This window comes from Bos indicus, chromosome 14 (genome assembly GCF_029378745.1).
Source record: "Bos indicus isolate NIAB-ARS_2022 breed Sahiwal x Tharparkar chromosome 14, NIAB-ARS_B.indTharparkar_mat_pri_1.0, whole genome shotgun sequence".
Classification (NCBI taxonomy): domain Eukaryota; kingdom Metazoa; phylum Chordata; class Mammalia; order Artiodactyla; family Bovidae; genus Bos; species Bos indicus.
The window spans coordinates 36,777,174-36,794,133 of NC_091773.1; the positions used below are offsets into that span (position 1 = coordinate 36,777,174).

The following is a 16,960-nucleotide window of genomic DNA, read 5'->3' on the forward strand; positions in this document are numbered from 1 at the left end:
ATAAATGGGCCTGACTGTGTTCCAAGTAAATTACATTTACAGAAACTATAGGAGATTTCGCCTGCAGGTTGTAGTTTGCTGACCGATGACTTTGAGGTCTAGATTTTGTTTTCTTCCTCTGAATTATGCTGGACTTTGTTCTGATAGGCAGTTAATTCCAAATCTGGGAACTTCTCTTAATTCTCTCTCTCTCTCTTTTTTTTTTTTTTGTCAGTTAGAACCACTTTGAAACTGAATTAGCAGTGTGAGATTTCTAAAGCCCAGCCTGGTGATGAGAATTTGGGCTGCAGATCCACAGGACAGCTGACTGGTGACAACCTCTTAGACCTAAAGCAGTGTTCCCACAATTCCTTGGGGAGAAGGGGAGAGTTTGAGATTTGTTTCCAGATCAGTCTTCCTCTAAGAAGACAGTCTTTCGGCGTCCCTGTTTAACTATACTCCATTTCAGTCTGGGCGAGGGTGGCAAGGGAAATGGCACTGTAAAATGGGTCCCCCAGGACTTCCCTGGTGGTCTAGAGGCTAAGACTACATTCCAGGGACACTGGAGAGGACCTTGCTTTCTGAAATTCCCTCTTCTAGGCAGCTGACTCTCCTTTCTTCTGCTTCACTGGTCCTGAAACTTTGCAGCCACCTCTTTTCAGGCTCTTCCCTCTCAATCTCCTTATCAGTATACTCTTTGTCTTTTTTTAAAAAAAATCCTCTAACTGTAATTTTATTGGGAATCTGGAGGTAAAGGAGGTAAATATATTGTCAACCTGCCATGTTTAATTGAGAAGAGTATCCTAGTGTTTGGGATCGACAGGTGCACACTGCTATATTTAAAATGGATAACTAACAAGGACCTACTGTAGCGCACAGGCAAGTCTGCTTAATGATATGTGGCAGCCTGAACAGGAGGGGAGTTTGGGGGAGAATGGATACATTACATGCATGGCTGAGTCCCTTCACTGTTCACCTGAAACTACCACAGCATTGTTTGCTAATCAGCTATACTCCAATACAAAATAAAAAGTCAGAAAGAAAAAAACACCCTGTTGAGGACCATTTCATAAGGCTTCTGAATCTCTACACCTTTGAAAGGCTGAATCTTTGCCATCACACTTTAATCAGTGCCTTGAATGATACGGAAATTCTAGTTTCAAAATTATTGTCCTTCAGAACTTGGGGGCTTTATTCTATTAGACTTCAAGTATCCACTGATGCTGATGAGAAGACTGCTGTTTCTCATGGGAATTCTTGTTCCTTTGTAGGTAATTTGCTTTTCTTTCTTTGAAAGATTTTATAGTCTTTTCTTTATCCTTGATTTTAAATTTCACAAGTTTGTCTCTAGGGGTGGGGAGTTTTAAAATCCATTTTGTTTGTACTTGGTAGGACTGCCACACCCCAAGAAGAATGGCTCTACCTCCATCTTCTTTTCTACATGTTTTAAAGGGTGAAAGTGAAAGTGAAGTCGCTCAGTCGTGCCCAATTCTTTTCGACCCCATGGACAGTAGCCTGCCCCAAGCTCCTCCATCCATGGGATTTTCAAGGCAAGAGTACTGGAGTGGGTTGCCATTTCCTTCTCCAGGGAATCTTCCCAACCCAGGGATCGAACCCAGGTCTCACATTGTAGACAGACGCTTTACCATCTGAGGTATAGTCCCTCTATTCTGGTTTATCCATCCATAGAATCCTATGTCCTTTCAATCTTCAAAAAGTTTCTTCAAAATCTATGAGCTGATTCCATCCCTGCCTTCTCATCTGTGTTATAGACTCTCTGTTACAGACTTTTCCATGAATCCTATAATCTCAATGGGAGTTGAGGAAGAAGATAAACATGTTTATCCATCTGTCACCTTGACCTAGAAGTTTCACTTCCCTTTCCACATATTCATCAGAATATTCAGGTTTTCTAAACCATCTTACACTTATTTGTACAAACCTTCACCAGAATAGTCTTAGAGGGCAGAACTAGTTTTATATTACATCATTTTGGTGTATTCCTAGAAGAAATGGTAATTACAATTTTTATGCCAGAGTAGAACTAAACAATTTAAGTTATTGCTATTGCTATGTATGCATAATTTCAACATTCTCAGATAAAAACATCCCAAGAAAGGGAATTCCCTGGTGGTCCAGTGGTTAAGAATAGGCCTGGCAATTCAGGGGACATGAGTTTGATCCCTGGTCTGGGAACTAAGATCCCACAGGCTGCAGGGCAACTAAGTCCGTGCGCCACAACTACAGAGCCCGCCCACGCCAGAGCCTGTGCTCCACAAGAAAAGCCACTGCAGTGAGAAACCCGCGCCCTGCAACCAGAGAAAGCTGGCACAGAAACAAAGCCAGCACACACAAAAATAAAGAAAGAACTTTTTTAAATTCCGAGAAAGACCCTACAAAAAGAACAATGAGATTATAGTTCACCTTGCTCCTTTTTCTACTCCTTTCTTTTCTCATTTCCCCTCCCCCAGCTTTTCTCTACTAAATGATCACCATCTTTAATTCCTTTCCCCTGCTTTCCTGAGTGGGTATATCTACTTTTGTTCAAATTACTTTTCTCATGCACTTTTGAAAAGCAGCCTATTAAGTAGTGCTGCTGCTGCTACTACTGCTGCTAAGTTGCTTCAGTCATGTCCGACTCTGTGCGACCCCATAGACGGCAGCCCACCAGGCTCCCCCGTCCCTGGGATTCTCCAGGCAAGAACACTGGACTGGGTTGCCATTTCCTTCTCCAATGCAGGAAAGTGAAAAGTGAAAGTGAAGTCGCTCAGTCGCTTTCGACTTCTAGCGACCCCATGGACTGCAGCCCACCAGGCTCCTCCATCCATGGGATTTTCCAGGCAAGAGTACTGGAGTGGGGTGCCATTGCCTTCTCCAATTAAGTAGTGCTAGAGCCTGTAAATCATTGTAGAGTGTCATTGGAAAGGACTCCAACTCTAACGTACTCATTAAAAAGGAATACCAAAGAAGTCTTAAATTCCTTGATCTTTATCTCTGAAAATAAAAAATTAGGGGTTCTTCATTCATCATTTAGACCACATGTTGCAGTTTGTTTCAGTTTTGTACTGTTTCCGTGGGCTTTGCTAGAAGTAATAACAAGCTTTTCAAGATCACTATTTAGTAGTTATGTCTTCCAGCCCTTGAAATTCTTCATAAGAATAGAAATAACAAAAATATGCTTCAATATGAAAATAATTAATGGTCATGTAGTGAAAGCTAAATATGTAATTTGAAAAATTGATTTTATACAACTCAAATATCCTGAATGTTATAGCATATTGGAACCATAAATACATCATAGCTTTATTGCTGTTAGTCATCATACATATGCCTATCAATTCTAAAATGTTTTCTTTTGGCTTTTGTGAAATTTTTTGTTTATTCTCTGACTTGTCCAGAAAACTTGGGTATTTTCTAGCCAAACAAGTAAAGAGTTTTTCAAAATGTGAACAGAAAGTTTATTTACTGGTATAAAATTTTAAGTAACATTGAAAATTGCCCAGGTATGCCTTAAAAAGTTTTGTTTTACAAATGTTAGAAATGGTCTTGAAATGTTAATACTGAGCTGATAGTTGAACTAAAATGTTTTCTTTTGGCTTTTGTGAAATTTTTTGTTTATTCTCTGACTTGTCCAGAAAAAAGTTTATTTACTGGTATAAAATTTTAAGTAACATTGAAAATTGCCCAGGTATGCCTTAAAAAGTTTTGTTTTACAAATGTTAGAAATGGTCTTGAAATGTTAATACTGAGCTGATAGTTGAAGTTTCTAACTCTGATGAGACTCAAATTTTTATTGTTAATTTATGAAGAATTTAGTTTACCCCAAAACTGTCCTGACATTTAAACAAATACATTCTCAGAAATATTGCTACTCTCAGCATTAAATATTGGGAACTTTTCCATCCCTATTAAACTTGCTATTGTCATTATATCATTCATTACATGATAAGTGCCAAGAAATAGGTATTTTAGTAAATCATATTTTATACATATGAAATCAAAGGAATTTCATATACAGGCACACCTCATTTTATAGTGCTTTGCAGATATTACCTTTTTTTTTTTTTTTTTTACAAACTGAAGGTTTGTGGCAACCCTAGATTGAGTAAATCTCTTGGTGCCATTTTTCCAATATCATTTGCTCACTTTGTGTGTCTGTGTTACATTTTGGTGATTATTAGCATATTTCAAACTTTTTCACCATTATTATTATATTTGTCCAGGTGACCTGTGATCAGTGATCTTTGCTGTTACTACTCACTAAAGACTCACATGATGGTTAGTAGTTTTGGGCAATAAAGTATTTTTTAATTAAGCTATGTACTTTTTTTTAGACATAATGCTATTGCACACAATAGACTGCAAACATATGGTGTAAATGTAACTTTTTTATGCACCGGGAAACCAAAACTATTTTGTGGCTCACTTCATTGTGATGGTCTAGAACCAAACTCAACTATCTCTGAGGTTTACCTGTAGTTTAAATCTCCAGATTCAGTTCTCTGAAGAAAATATTCTGAGTTTAAAATTTGCTTCAGAAATAAAAAGGGCTTTGCTTTTACGAACAGTCTTTGGCAACATTAGACTCTTCATCGAAGCTAAATTCTGAATGAGAAGCTAAGATTTGGCTCTGTCAGTCCAGATTCTTCAACAAGGCCTTTTGTCTCTGGTTCATTGATTTTCCAATCATACAATAAGGAAACTAATACTTCTGTGTTTGTAGAGTTGGGGTGGGGATGGGGATCATATCATCTGTAATAAATCTATGCCTTCCATAATCTATGCCTCTACCTTCTACTCCAGACAAAAGAAAACCTGTGCTATAGGGGGGAAAAAAAGTAATAAGTTTACCTCAATTAAACTTGAAGTTGGACTCCAAAATTATTGTAGTCAATTTCAGGCTTTATGCCTTGGAAATAATTTTCAATGCTAATGATGGTAGAATGTTCATAATTAAAGCAATTGTTTCACTTATCGTTGCCAAAATTTCACTTCATGGAAATTAAAACATTTAAAGGAATTGTACTGACCTAGAATGAACATTTGATTGACGCTTTTCAGTTAACAGAAGAAAATTTCTTCTATTAAAAAAAAAAAAGGTATATTTAGTAGAGCTGTTGGTTTTGCTTACTAAATCTCAAACAATTTGTCCTGTGGGAAATTACTTGTGACAAATTTGCTTGAAATTATTATTGCAGAATTTGTGGAATAATATATGGGAAATGCACGCGTGCGTGTACATATATCTGTAGACATTTTTTAAGGCAAGAAGTTTTTAAGAGATTACAGAACAGAAAGTAAGAACCCAAGATTCAAAGCATGAGTACCCTTAAATGACAACTTACCAGTAAGTGGACCAATAAAATGTAGTCATTTTAGTGCAAACAGACTTACTCTGTGTCCAGAGGACTACCTGTTCAATGAGGAGACTCCAAGTGACAGGCCAAGGTCAGAAAACTACAGGAGACTTTAGACTGGGTCCTCAACATAGTAAAAAATAAAAATAAAGGCACTGTGTTTCTTAAGAACTGGCCCCCTGAATTTCCTTTCTCTGCTTCAGAATGTGGAAAAGACATACATTTAGGAACTTTAGGCCAAAGAGTTTTCAAAGGATTATGCAGCATCGAATATGACTTGGTAGTATTTAGCATGTTTACAAACACATTTTAAAATATTTATATCAAGATCTATATAAAAATGAAACTGTGAACAGCTGGACAAGAACACTGTTCTACCCGCCGAACTTTTTTCCAAGTTCCTTGACATCGAGGATTGCCAATTGCTTGCCAATGGAGGGTCTGATTTCTGAAATGATATTTTGAAAATGTGAGTTACACTAAAGCAAACCGAAGATGATTCTAATTTACAGAATTATAAATTAAGTTTTTTTTTAAAAGGTTAACACTTGAAGTTTTTAAGTGCATTACAAATTGAAATTAAAAAACAAACATCATCACAACACAACTGTTTCTTTTCTTGGGGTTCTGTCAAAACAAGTTACCATTTAATCCTTATTTGAGGACCTCTCCCTACCCTGCACATTGAGAACTGTAGTTTGAGGTCACTGCATTCGTGACTCTCAGTTGCTCTGAGTATATGAAGTGTTGCATAAAGGAAAATGACTTTCTGTTTTGTGTACGGTTTTTTAGTATATTTTTACTGGAGTATAGTTGCTTTACAGAGTTGTGTTAGTTTCTACTGTACAGCAAAGTGAATCAGCTGCTGCTGCTGCTGCTAAATCGCTTCAGTCATGTCCGACTCTGTGCGACCCCAGAGATGACAGCCCACCAGGCTCCCCCGTCCCTGGGATTCTCCAGGCAAGAACACTGGACTGGGTTGCCATTTCCTTCTCCAATGCATGGAAGTGAAAAGTGCAAGTGAAGTCGCTCAGTCGTGTCTGACTCTTAGCGACCCCATGGACTGCAGCCCACCAGGCTCCTCCGTCCATGGGATTTTCCAGGCAAGAATACTGGAGTGGGGTGCCATTGCCTTCTCCACGTATGCATATATTGGCTCTTTTTTGGATTTCCTTCCCATTTAGGTCACCATTGAGCACTGGGTAGGTTTCCCTGAACTATGCAATAGGTTCTCATTAGTTACCTATTTTATACATAGTATCAATAGTGTATATCTCCCCAATTCATCCCATCTCCCACGGTTTCCCACACTGGCATCCAGATGTTTGTTCCCTATGTCTGTGTCTCTATTTCTGTTTCACAAATAAGATCATCTATGCCATTTTTCTAAATCCGACATATAGGCATTAATACATGATATTTGTTTTTCTCTTTCTGACTTCACTCTGTATGACAGTCAGTCCCTAGGTCCACCCACATCTCTACAAATGACCAAATTTCCTTCCTTTTTCTGGCTGAGTAATATTCCACTGTATGCATGTAACGCATCTCTGTCCTTTCCTCTGTTGATGGTCATTTGGGTTGTCTCCATGTCCTGCCTATTTACATAGTGCTGCGATGAATGTTGGAGTGATGTGTTTTTCTGAACTATGGTTTTCTCTGGGTATATGCCCAGTAGTGGGATTGCTGGGTACTGTTTTGTGTACATTTAAATTAGAGGGGACTGAACCAAATGATTCCTTGTAATCCTTTCCAACTCTTTGATCCCATAATGAAAAATGTGAGCAGAGAAAAGAAAAAAGCCCTTATTATTGAAATTATTACTTTTTAAGTCACTGGAACTTCAGCCAGGGTTGAAGGTGCTTTATGGGTACATATTAAATTATAATATTCATTTTAAAGTCAAAATATGGATGAGGTAGTCAGGAAAATATTAAGTCTACATATTAAGTTTCTGTTTCATGTGAATTCTTTACCCACTTCACTCTTAGTGTGCATACTCGATATAGAGGCTGTTGGACACAAGAGACTAATAAACATAAGTTCAAGTTATTAAATACTAAAATATGCCCTGGGAATAATGATTAACTGGAAAGGTCCACATTTTTCTTTCTAATCTATATTTTTACCAATTCCATCTGACATTTTTAAAAGCCATAAACCATACATCACCAATTCTACCTGTCTCTTAGTTATGAATAATGTTACTGGATTTAACTGGTAGATAAGTACAGGACTAGAATGGGTTTTTAGAAAGGTAAGATGTTTTCAAGGGTCAATTCTTTTGGACAATCTAGATTTCTGTAGATTTATGCAATATTTGAATTTACAAGAAACATATTTGGCCATCCAGGCGACTAAACTATATTTCTCATGTGTATTTGGTTTTTGTCCAGTTTCTAACTGACAGTCCCCAAAGCCATTGGAATTTCTTACATGTTGAGAGTGATAAAGGCATCTTTTTATGTGAGTAGGCAGATTTTTGGAAGCACCTGAAGTTGGGAGTTGGTTGCCAAGAGAATTAACCAGGTGGTTAGCAGGTTGGAATTCATGGCTCCACACCCCCAACCCCAAGGTCCAGGGATGGGAGAAGGGCTGGAAGTTGAATCAGTCAGTAGCCAATGACTCAATCAATGACCCTCCATAGTGAGCCATTCAGGAAAGCCAAAAGGACAGGGTTTAGAGGGTGTCTAAGTAAGTGAACACATGGAGAGGTGGGGAGAATGACACCCCTCCCCATATTTCTTCCCTGTCTTGCATTGGGCTGTTACTGAATTATATCCTTTTACAATAAACTGGTCATCTAATCAGGCGGCACTAGTGATAGAGAACTGGCGTGCCAATGCAGGGGACATAAGAGACACGAGTTTGAACCCTGGGTCGGGAAGACCCCCTGGAGGAGGGCATGGCAACCCACTTCAGCAATATTCTTGCCTGGAGCATCCCATGGACAGAAGAGCCCGGTCAGTTACCGTCCACAGGGTTTCAGAGAGTCAGACACAACTGAAGTGACGTAGCACACACACATGCACGGTCATCTAGTCAGTCAATGTGTCTCTGAGTTCTGTGAGCCCCTCTAGCAAATTAATCAGACCTGAGGAAGAGATCACGGAATCTCTGATGTATAGCCAGTCAGTCAGAAGCACAGGTTAACAGGTAACACAGCCTGAGCTGGAAACTGGTATTTGAAGGGGGTGGCAGGAGGGAGCAGTCTGGTAGGACTGATATTAAGTTAGAATTAAGTGTCAGAATTAAGTTAAATTGTTGGATGCCAACCTGGTGTCCCATGAATTGCTTCATGCTGTGTGAGGAAATCCCACCCCACCCCATATTAAAATGGAGTGCTTAGAACATCAAAAGAGTTTATGATCCTGCAAAACTAGGCCCACCAATACTATCTTAGTCATGACTGTGACTGCCTCACTGAGCAGTGGTTCTGAAATTTTGCTGTGGTTATGAATCATCTGGACAGGGTTCAGCAAACTGCGACCCATGGGCCGAATCCAGCCCACCCACCCCTTGTGTAGTCTACAGGTTAAGAATGATTACTACATGTGATCCAGAAATTCTACTCCTGTATATATATATATATATCCAAAGAAAATGAAAAGAGTGATTCAAAAACATACAGCCACCCCAGTGTTCATAGCGGCATTACTTACAATAGCCAAGACATGAAAGCATAGAAGTGTTTACCAATGGTTGAATGAATAAAGAATATGTGGTATACTCAGACATAAAGGAAATGAAATCCTGCCAGTTGCAGCAACATGGGTGGATCGGCAGGGGATTATGCTTGGTGAAATAAGTCAGATAGTGAAAGGCAAATAGTGTGTATTATCATTTGTATGTGGATTCTGCAAATCAAAACACACCAGTGAAAATAACAAAGAAACAGACTCACAGATACAGAGAACAAACTAGTGGTTACCAGTGGGGAGACGGAAGGGCAAGGGACAGCTAGGGTTGGGGGTTAAGAGGCACAAACTACTCTGTATACAATAAACAAGCCACAAGAATACAGCACAGAGAACACAGCCAATATTTTATAATAACCATAAATGGAGTATAAGCTATAAAATTTTTCAATTGCTATGTTGTACACCTGAACCTGTGGCTCAGCTGGTAAAGAATCTGCCTGCAATTAGGGAGACCTGGGTTCAACCCCTGGGTTGGGAAGATCCCCTGGAGAAGGAAAAGGCTACCCTACTATTCTGGCCTGGAGAATTCCATGGACTGTATAAATCCATGGGGTCGCAAAGAGTTGGACACGACTGACCGACTTTTACCTCACTTCACTTTCACACCTGAACCTAATATAATATTGTAAATCAACTCTACCTCGACTTTTAAAAAATAGTAATAAAAATAATGATTTTTATGTTTTTAAAGAACTGAAAGCAATTCATAGATTATTTCATGATACATATAAATTCTATAAAATTGAAGTTTTAGTGTCCATTAATACAGTATTACTAGAACAAAGGTAAGCTCATCTGTTTGCATAGCGTCTATGGCTGCTTTGGAGGCAGGTCTCTGACGGTCCCTTGAGACCTTGGTCTGAGCCCCAATATCCAAATTCACCCACACCTCTCTGGTACAGAACCTCTAAGTCCTAGAATGTGAACTGGGTCCTGGACTCTGGAACGGCCAAATGGAAGTTTCTCCCCACTGTTGTGACTCCCCAAATCGAATACTGGTCTGCTGTGCATGACATGAAAAGGACATGTCTCCCCAAATGAGGGCCAAGAGAAATCCTCCAACCAGTTTCTCTGCCTTACCCGTCAGAGTCCAAGCCATCGCCAGAACAACGAAGGCTCACAGAGTTCATAGCTGGAGGCTGACAGTCCACACACACTGTGTAGCCCTCTCGGAGATATTGCATCCATCGGGTCAGGGGGCGATTTTCCAGGGCACAGTGGTGAGTCAGTGACTCTGTCTTGAACTCCATACAGTATCTAGAACAACAAAAAAAAAAGAGCAATTTCACTTGCTGTAATTGTAATGATTGGATGGGCCAAAAAGTTCATTCGCATGTTCCCATACCACTTTATGAAAATATCCAAATGAACTTTTTGGTCAACAAGAACAACAAGAAGTGCCCTGATGTTGTAGAAAGTCTTAGGAAGGCTGGAACCCCCTGAGGATGCCTGACAGCCCGGGGAAGGTAGGGTGTTGCCTTGTCACAGGTCACAGAAGGCCTGGTCAAGCTTCTCACTCGCTGAACTCTTGACATCTGACAACTGAACCTTTTTGCTGTTTCTCAATCCATGGTTGAATTATTTGGTCAACACCATACTGCACAAATTTTATCTCGTGTCCTATCTAGTTTGACCGTGAAATTATGTCTCAAAACACATTTCAGTAGGAAAACTGCCCTTGATAACTTTGCGGAGATTTTAATGAATTACAGAAATCGAACAAGAACTTGCTTGAGTCTGAGAACATGTGAGCCCCAGGAAGGCTGGTCCCAGATGTCCAGGCCAGCACCTCACCACCATTCCCGGGACCTTCCCTATACCCGCTCTCCCGGCTCACCTACATAATCTGGGGCAATGAGGTGAGTTCTGACTCAGAGTCAAGCATCAGAGTTATACTGGACATCACAGATGAAAGGACACGGGAAGCTGAGACACAGTTTTCTGTAACAGACTAGAGTCACCTTACACTGAGCTGTGGAAAACTCTAGCATTATATTATGTGACTAGACCCTGAAGGCCCCAGGGGTGCATTCAGACATGGATGAATATTTCAGAGTTTTGTACTTAAAAGCAACACAATTTTACAATTCTTCAGGGAAACAAAACAGCACGGCATTTTAGGTTCTAACTACATTAAAATGGGCTCTTGTGTTTTAATCCATATAATTACGAATTGTAATAAGTTAGATGGGAAGTGTTTAGAGAGACTGTTTCAAAGAACATCTTTAACGATGGTAGGTAAAGTTTATTTGGTACTTTAAGGTACTAACGTAGGAAATCTATGATGCAGCTTCAGTCAGCTTCAGACAGCTTAACCCTGACATTTTTTCAAGGATATTTGCTCATTAAATTCTCACAGCAACCCCACGCTGTAGGAATCAATATTCTCATTTTATAAGAAGGAAAAATTGAGGCGCAGTAAGAGGTGGTGTGGGGATTTGAACATGCAGCCGTCTGGTGTCCCTATTCTAACAGCAGAAGAGTGGGCTTCTAATGAGAACGGAGGTTCCTTCTGAGCCATTAGGTCTTGACAGAAAGGCTCAGACCTCAGATGGGGGCCATGTTCAAATTCACAAACAGAGGTGGTGCTGGAGTCCACGGTTCCATAAAGACTATAAGCTGAGCATCCTTAGTGTGAATGGCAAAATATACCATCTCATTTCTATACAGGATGTTTCTTCTTAGGGATCAGAGACAAAATATTTCTAGCCCCTTCCACCAAAATAAAACAGGGAAGGGGCAAGTATTTCCCAGCTCTGGGACAAAGAGTCACATTTTATTTGTTCGAAGTACATGAACAATACCAGAAGAAATTCCACCCCAAAGAGTTACCTTCGTGAACTGACTTGACCATCCGACTGGAAAAAACATGAGAAAAACAAATAATACCAAATTACCCAGCGTCCTCTGTGCTTGTGGTCCAGTGTGGGGAGGCCGCCTGTCTTGTTCGCTCCTTGTTGAACGCAGAGGTAGTTATAAAGGCAGGGACTGGAAAAGGAGAATGACCTTGAACACGTGCAGCTTGAAGTCTCCAGAGCAACTGTTCCCAAACTTGGTTTCAAACCCATCCAAAGCCCTTCAGTCCTAGACAGTTAAGGACTTAGGGAAGGTCATGGACACACGGCTATACAGAAAATGGATAACCAACACGGACCTACCATAGAGCACAGGGAACTCTGCTAAATGTTGTGTGCCAACCTGGATGGGATGGGGAGTTTGGGGGAGAATGGATTCGTGTATATGTATGGCTGAGTCCCTTTATTGTCCACCTGAAACTATAACATTGTTTACAGGCTATACCCCAATACAAAATGTTTGGGGTGTTAAAAAAATAAATCCCTCTACCCCTAAATCTATGGGACACCACCAAGGAGTGAAGGAGGTGAAGCCAGAGACCCCAGAACCAAATTCCATAAAGCCTCATGCAGCACAGTTGGGCAGGGAGGGGCACGCTTGTCTGCAGTGATCTCACCATGTACAAAGGAAAGTGGCGGGTAGGGGCCAGGGGGTGAGGGGAGGCGTGGGGGCAGCAAGCAGAGGGAATAATAAAAAGATGGGTGGGGTAGGGGGAACCAAGGGAAAAAGTAAGGTAATAGAGAAAGGGAGATTTGTTTTTTTATGAAAAGAAGAGAAACAGAGAAGAAAAGTGAAAAGTAGAAAGAATAAGGCAAGAGAGAGAAAAGGAATAAAGGCGAGAGGAAGAAAACAAGAGAGAAAGTGGAGTAGAAGGAGAAAAAAAGAAAAAGGCAACCTTTCTAAATGAGAACGGGAAAAACAGGAACAGCAAAGGAAGGAAGAGTGAATGCTCCCAGGTTTTCTGATAACCACAGCCTGGAAGCTTCGCCACCAACAACACAGCCCAGGGTGTGACCATCAGGTGCTGGCCAGCACGGTGCTGTCCCCACTCCAACTTCAGGGAAGGAAGGTCCCGAAGGGTCTCTCCTCCTCACCGCCCCCCCCAACACCCTCACTTCTGATACTCTGGGTCAGAGGAAAAAAAAAAAAACAGCCAGAAACCCTTTCCTTCCACCTCTTCCCTCTTATTTTGCCTTCCTCCTATTTCATCTCTAAGTCTGGGGTGGGGGCATCTGTTGCTCTGTGTAGCCCCTGGGGACGATCTCTTGATTCCATCCTGCTGTCAATTCAAGGAAGACAGGGTTTTGCCTTGAACATCATGGTAGCCCTCACATATTCACATGCTCAACAAATATGTGTTCAAGGAATGAATGGGTCGATGAATGAATGAAGTCATGAAACTGCCATGAGTTTTCACAGGTCCTATTTCCCTGAGGTCTTCTGTTCCTATACTGAATCTTGCAGCTGAGAAAGCTCTACTATCCTTCTGACCTCTTATTTCAGAAATTGGACCATTCTGGGAAGAAGAGATACCAACTGAGATTGGCTTGTGAGATGCCCAAGTCATCAACAAGAGCACAAGGTCATGGGGGAACCAGCAGCAAAATAGATGCTTCAAGCCTATATGTTCATCTTGCTAAGTTCCTTCCAGCCACGAGGTGGCAGCCTGAATTCTTTAGATTTTTCTGAATGAGATGTCATTTTTCTATTACATGGAAACATAAGACAGGCATAGCCACTTGGTCCTAAGAGTTGTAGGCACATTCGTGTCCCATGTGTCTGGGCATCTAATCTCTTGTCTGAACACTACCCACATCTTGTGTAAGCTCTAGACACCCAGCTGAGTGGCTCTTTCTTGCTGTGATAGCATGTTTGTTTTCCGAAGAGAACATGTCATTCTTTCTAAATGTGACCGTAGCTTTGGAACTTCCAAAATTCACGGACAGAATCAAAAAGGAGAAGTGAATGCATGTATGTCAGGATCCTTCTGTTTCTCTTAGACCTAATTATCAGAAACAAACATCGAAAGGGTTTTCATTTTCTTATGGACTGTTTTCATTTCTGTTCTTTTGACACACATATGGACTTATTCACTAAGTAAAGAATACACTTACTGCTAAATCCTTATAGCATCCTACCAGTCAAACTATAACATTTTCAGAATATGTTTCTTTAGTTCAAAACATTTACCTGAGCTCCTAGTTTGTATTGCGCATATTATTACAAAAGTTCAAAGGCAATGCACTTAATATATAGCTCAAGGGAAAAAACGCTTGGTTAGGAAGTAGAGGGTAAGTGTAGGACTACAGTTTCTCATATGAAATCCGAAGAAAAAGTTCTGAGATAATAAAACTAACAGCTACCAGTGATGCACTTCTGAGTAAGTGTTTTTCATGCATTCAGTTCAGTTCAGTTCAGTCGCTCAGTCGTGTCCAACTCTTTGCAAACCCACGGACTGCAGCTCGCCAGGCTGTCCATCACCCATCCATCACCAACTCCTAGAGTCAACTCAAACTCATGTCCACTGAGTCAGTGATGCCATCCAACCATCTCATCCTCTGTCGTTCCCTTCTCCTCTCACCTTCAATCTTTCCCAGCATCAGGGTCTTTTCCAATAAGTCAGTTCTTCATATCAGGTGGCCAAAGTATTGGAGCTTCAGCTTCAGCATCAGTCCTTCCAATGAATATTCAGGACTGATTTCCTTTAGGATGGATTCGTTGGATCTCCTTGCAGTCCAAGAGACTCTCAAGACTCTCTTCTCCAACACCACAGTTCAAAAGCATCAATTCTTTGGTGATCAGCTTTCTTTATAGTCAAACTCTCACATCCGTACATGACTACTGGAAAAACCATAGCTTGGACTAGATGGACTTTTTTTGGCAAAGTAATGTCTCTGCTTTTTAACATGCTGTCTAGGTTGGTCATAACGTTTCTTCCAAGGAGCAAGAGTCTTTTAATTTCATGGCTGCAGTCACCATCTGCAGTGATTTGGAGCCCCCCAAAATAAAGTCTCTCACTGTTTCCATCGTTTCCCCATCTATTTGCCATGAAGTGATGGGACCAGATGCCATCATCTTTGTTTTCTGAATGTTAAGTTTTAAGCCAACTTTTTCTCTATCCTCTTTCACTTTTATCAAGGAGCTCTTTAGTTCTTCGCTTTCTACCATAAGGGTGGTGTCATCCGCATATCTGAGGCTATTGATATTTGTCCTGGCAATCTTGATTCCAGCTTGTGTTTCATCCAGCCCAGTGTTTCTCATGATGTACTCTGCATATAAGTTAAATAAGCAGGGTAATAATATACAGCCTTGACGTACTCCTTTCCCGATTTGGAACCAGTCTTGTTGTTCCATGTCCAGTTCTGTTGCTTCCTGACCTGCATACAGATTTCTCAAGAGGCAGGTCAGGTGGTCTGGTATTCCCATCTCTTTAATCATTTAATTTTCACAACCATTCTTTGAGATAGGACCAATTATTTCCCTTTCACAGATGAGGAAACTGTGGTCCAGAGAGCATAAGAAACATGTTCCAGGCTCAAAAGTGTGGCAGTCTGACTCTATTACAACACAGATGACAAAGTTTCACTAGTTTATTAATATTAATGTTTCAATACGGCAGCGTATTACTGATAAATTGCTTAAATTTGGTTCCATTTTCCCTTTTTGTCCCTTTGTGAAGTGAGAGCGGGGAAAGGAAAGCGGGGAAAGGTTAGCCCTGACACTCGGAGCCCCCTCAAGCTGGGGGATGGGCAGGAGGTGTGGCTCAGGGGTCGGGGAGGGCCTGGGGCAGGAGGGCACCTTGTATATTTGCAAAGTGCTTTCATAGTCTACATCACCGATCTTCACCAAAGCTCTGTCTAGACAGAGGTTTTCTCATCAGAAAACAGGCTCATGGAAGTTAAGGGAAAATAAATAGTAAATGACCAAGCAGGCACCCCAGTACAGACAATCAAGTCTATTTTTTAAGACCTACTATCCAAAAGCAGAGACATCACTTTGTAGACAAAGGTCCATATAGTCAAAGCTATGATTTTTCCAGTAGTCATGTACAGATGTGAGAGTTGGACCATAAAGAAGGCCGAGCGCCAAAGAATTGATGTTTTTGAACTGTGGTGCTGGAGAAGGCTCTTGAGAGTCCCTTGGACTGCAGAGAGATCAAACCAGTCCATCCTAAAGGAAATCAGTCCTGAATATTCATTGCAAGGACTGATGCTGAAGCTGAAGCTCTAATACTTTGGCCACCTGATGCGAAGAACTGACTCATTAGAAAAGACCCTGATGCTGGGAAAGATTGAGGGCAGGAGGAGAAGGAGGCAGAAGAGCATAAGACAGTCAGATAGCATCACTGACTCACTGGACACAAATTTCAGCACACTCCAGGAGATAGTGGAGGACAGAGGAGTCTGGTGTATAGCAGTCCATGGGGTTGCAAAGAGTGGGACATGACTTAGCAACTGAACAATTGAACAATTCAAACTCAGTGTTGAGTCTCTGTGGTTAAGACCAATCATAGAATTGAGCAGGAACCCTGGACCTTGTCTCCTCTGTGTCCTGGCCCCTCCAGCCCAAGCTTGGTTGGATGGCATATTCTACTAAGGAGGTGTCCTTCCCTTTGGCACGAGTCTAAAGTAAACAAGCCAAGAACCAGATCACCTAGAGGACTCTGAGCTAGCTCCATTTTTTAACATTCCCCACAAATTTAATTTTTCACTAAGAGCAGTAGGTAATTTAGAAATTATTTTTGCCTCTAGTCTCCCTTCTGCTTCTGTGTGGCAGCACATAGCTGGTGCTTCAGGACAAAAGCTTTCAATAAATGCCCATTCTCCTGCCTCTCCCCTTCCTGGCAACAATATTCAATGTAATAGATTCTTTGTTAACAGACTATTTGCCAACTTTTCTGGCATCCCATCAACCTACCATTGTTCGCTTTTAGGGCAACTTCCACTTCTAAAAGAGTGGCCCCACACGTACTTACTTTGAATGTGAAAGTAAATTACATTTGCTTTGAGAATTTCATAAAGCCCTCTGACACAACGGGGTGTCACAAAAGCAGACTTAGAACCACTA

General features: G+C 40.9%; 1 protein-coding gene across 2 annotated transcripts in view; it reads right to left on the reverse strand.

Moving 5' to 3' along the window:
* Window positions 1-1,937: 1,937 nt before the first annotated feature.
* SBSPON (somatomedin B and thrombospondin type 1 domain containing) overlaps window positions 1,938-16,960 on the reverse strand; it is a 33,910-nt gene continuing 18,887 nt past the window's right edge. For both annotated transcript variants that reach the window (XM_070802686.1, XM_070802685.1), the window contains exons 3-5: window positions 11,935-12,025; window positions 10,118-10,294; window positions 1,938-5,784 (exon numbers count right to left, since the gene is read on the reverse strand). In XM_070802686.1, the coding sequence (XP_070658787.1) occupies window positions 10,121-10,294; window positions 11,935-12,025 (265 nt within the window). In that variant the 3' untranslated portion in view covers window positions 1,938-5,784; window positions 10,118-10,120. The remainder of the gene's footprint in view (window positions 5,785-10,117; window positions 10,295-11,934; window positions 12,026-16,960) is intronic.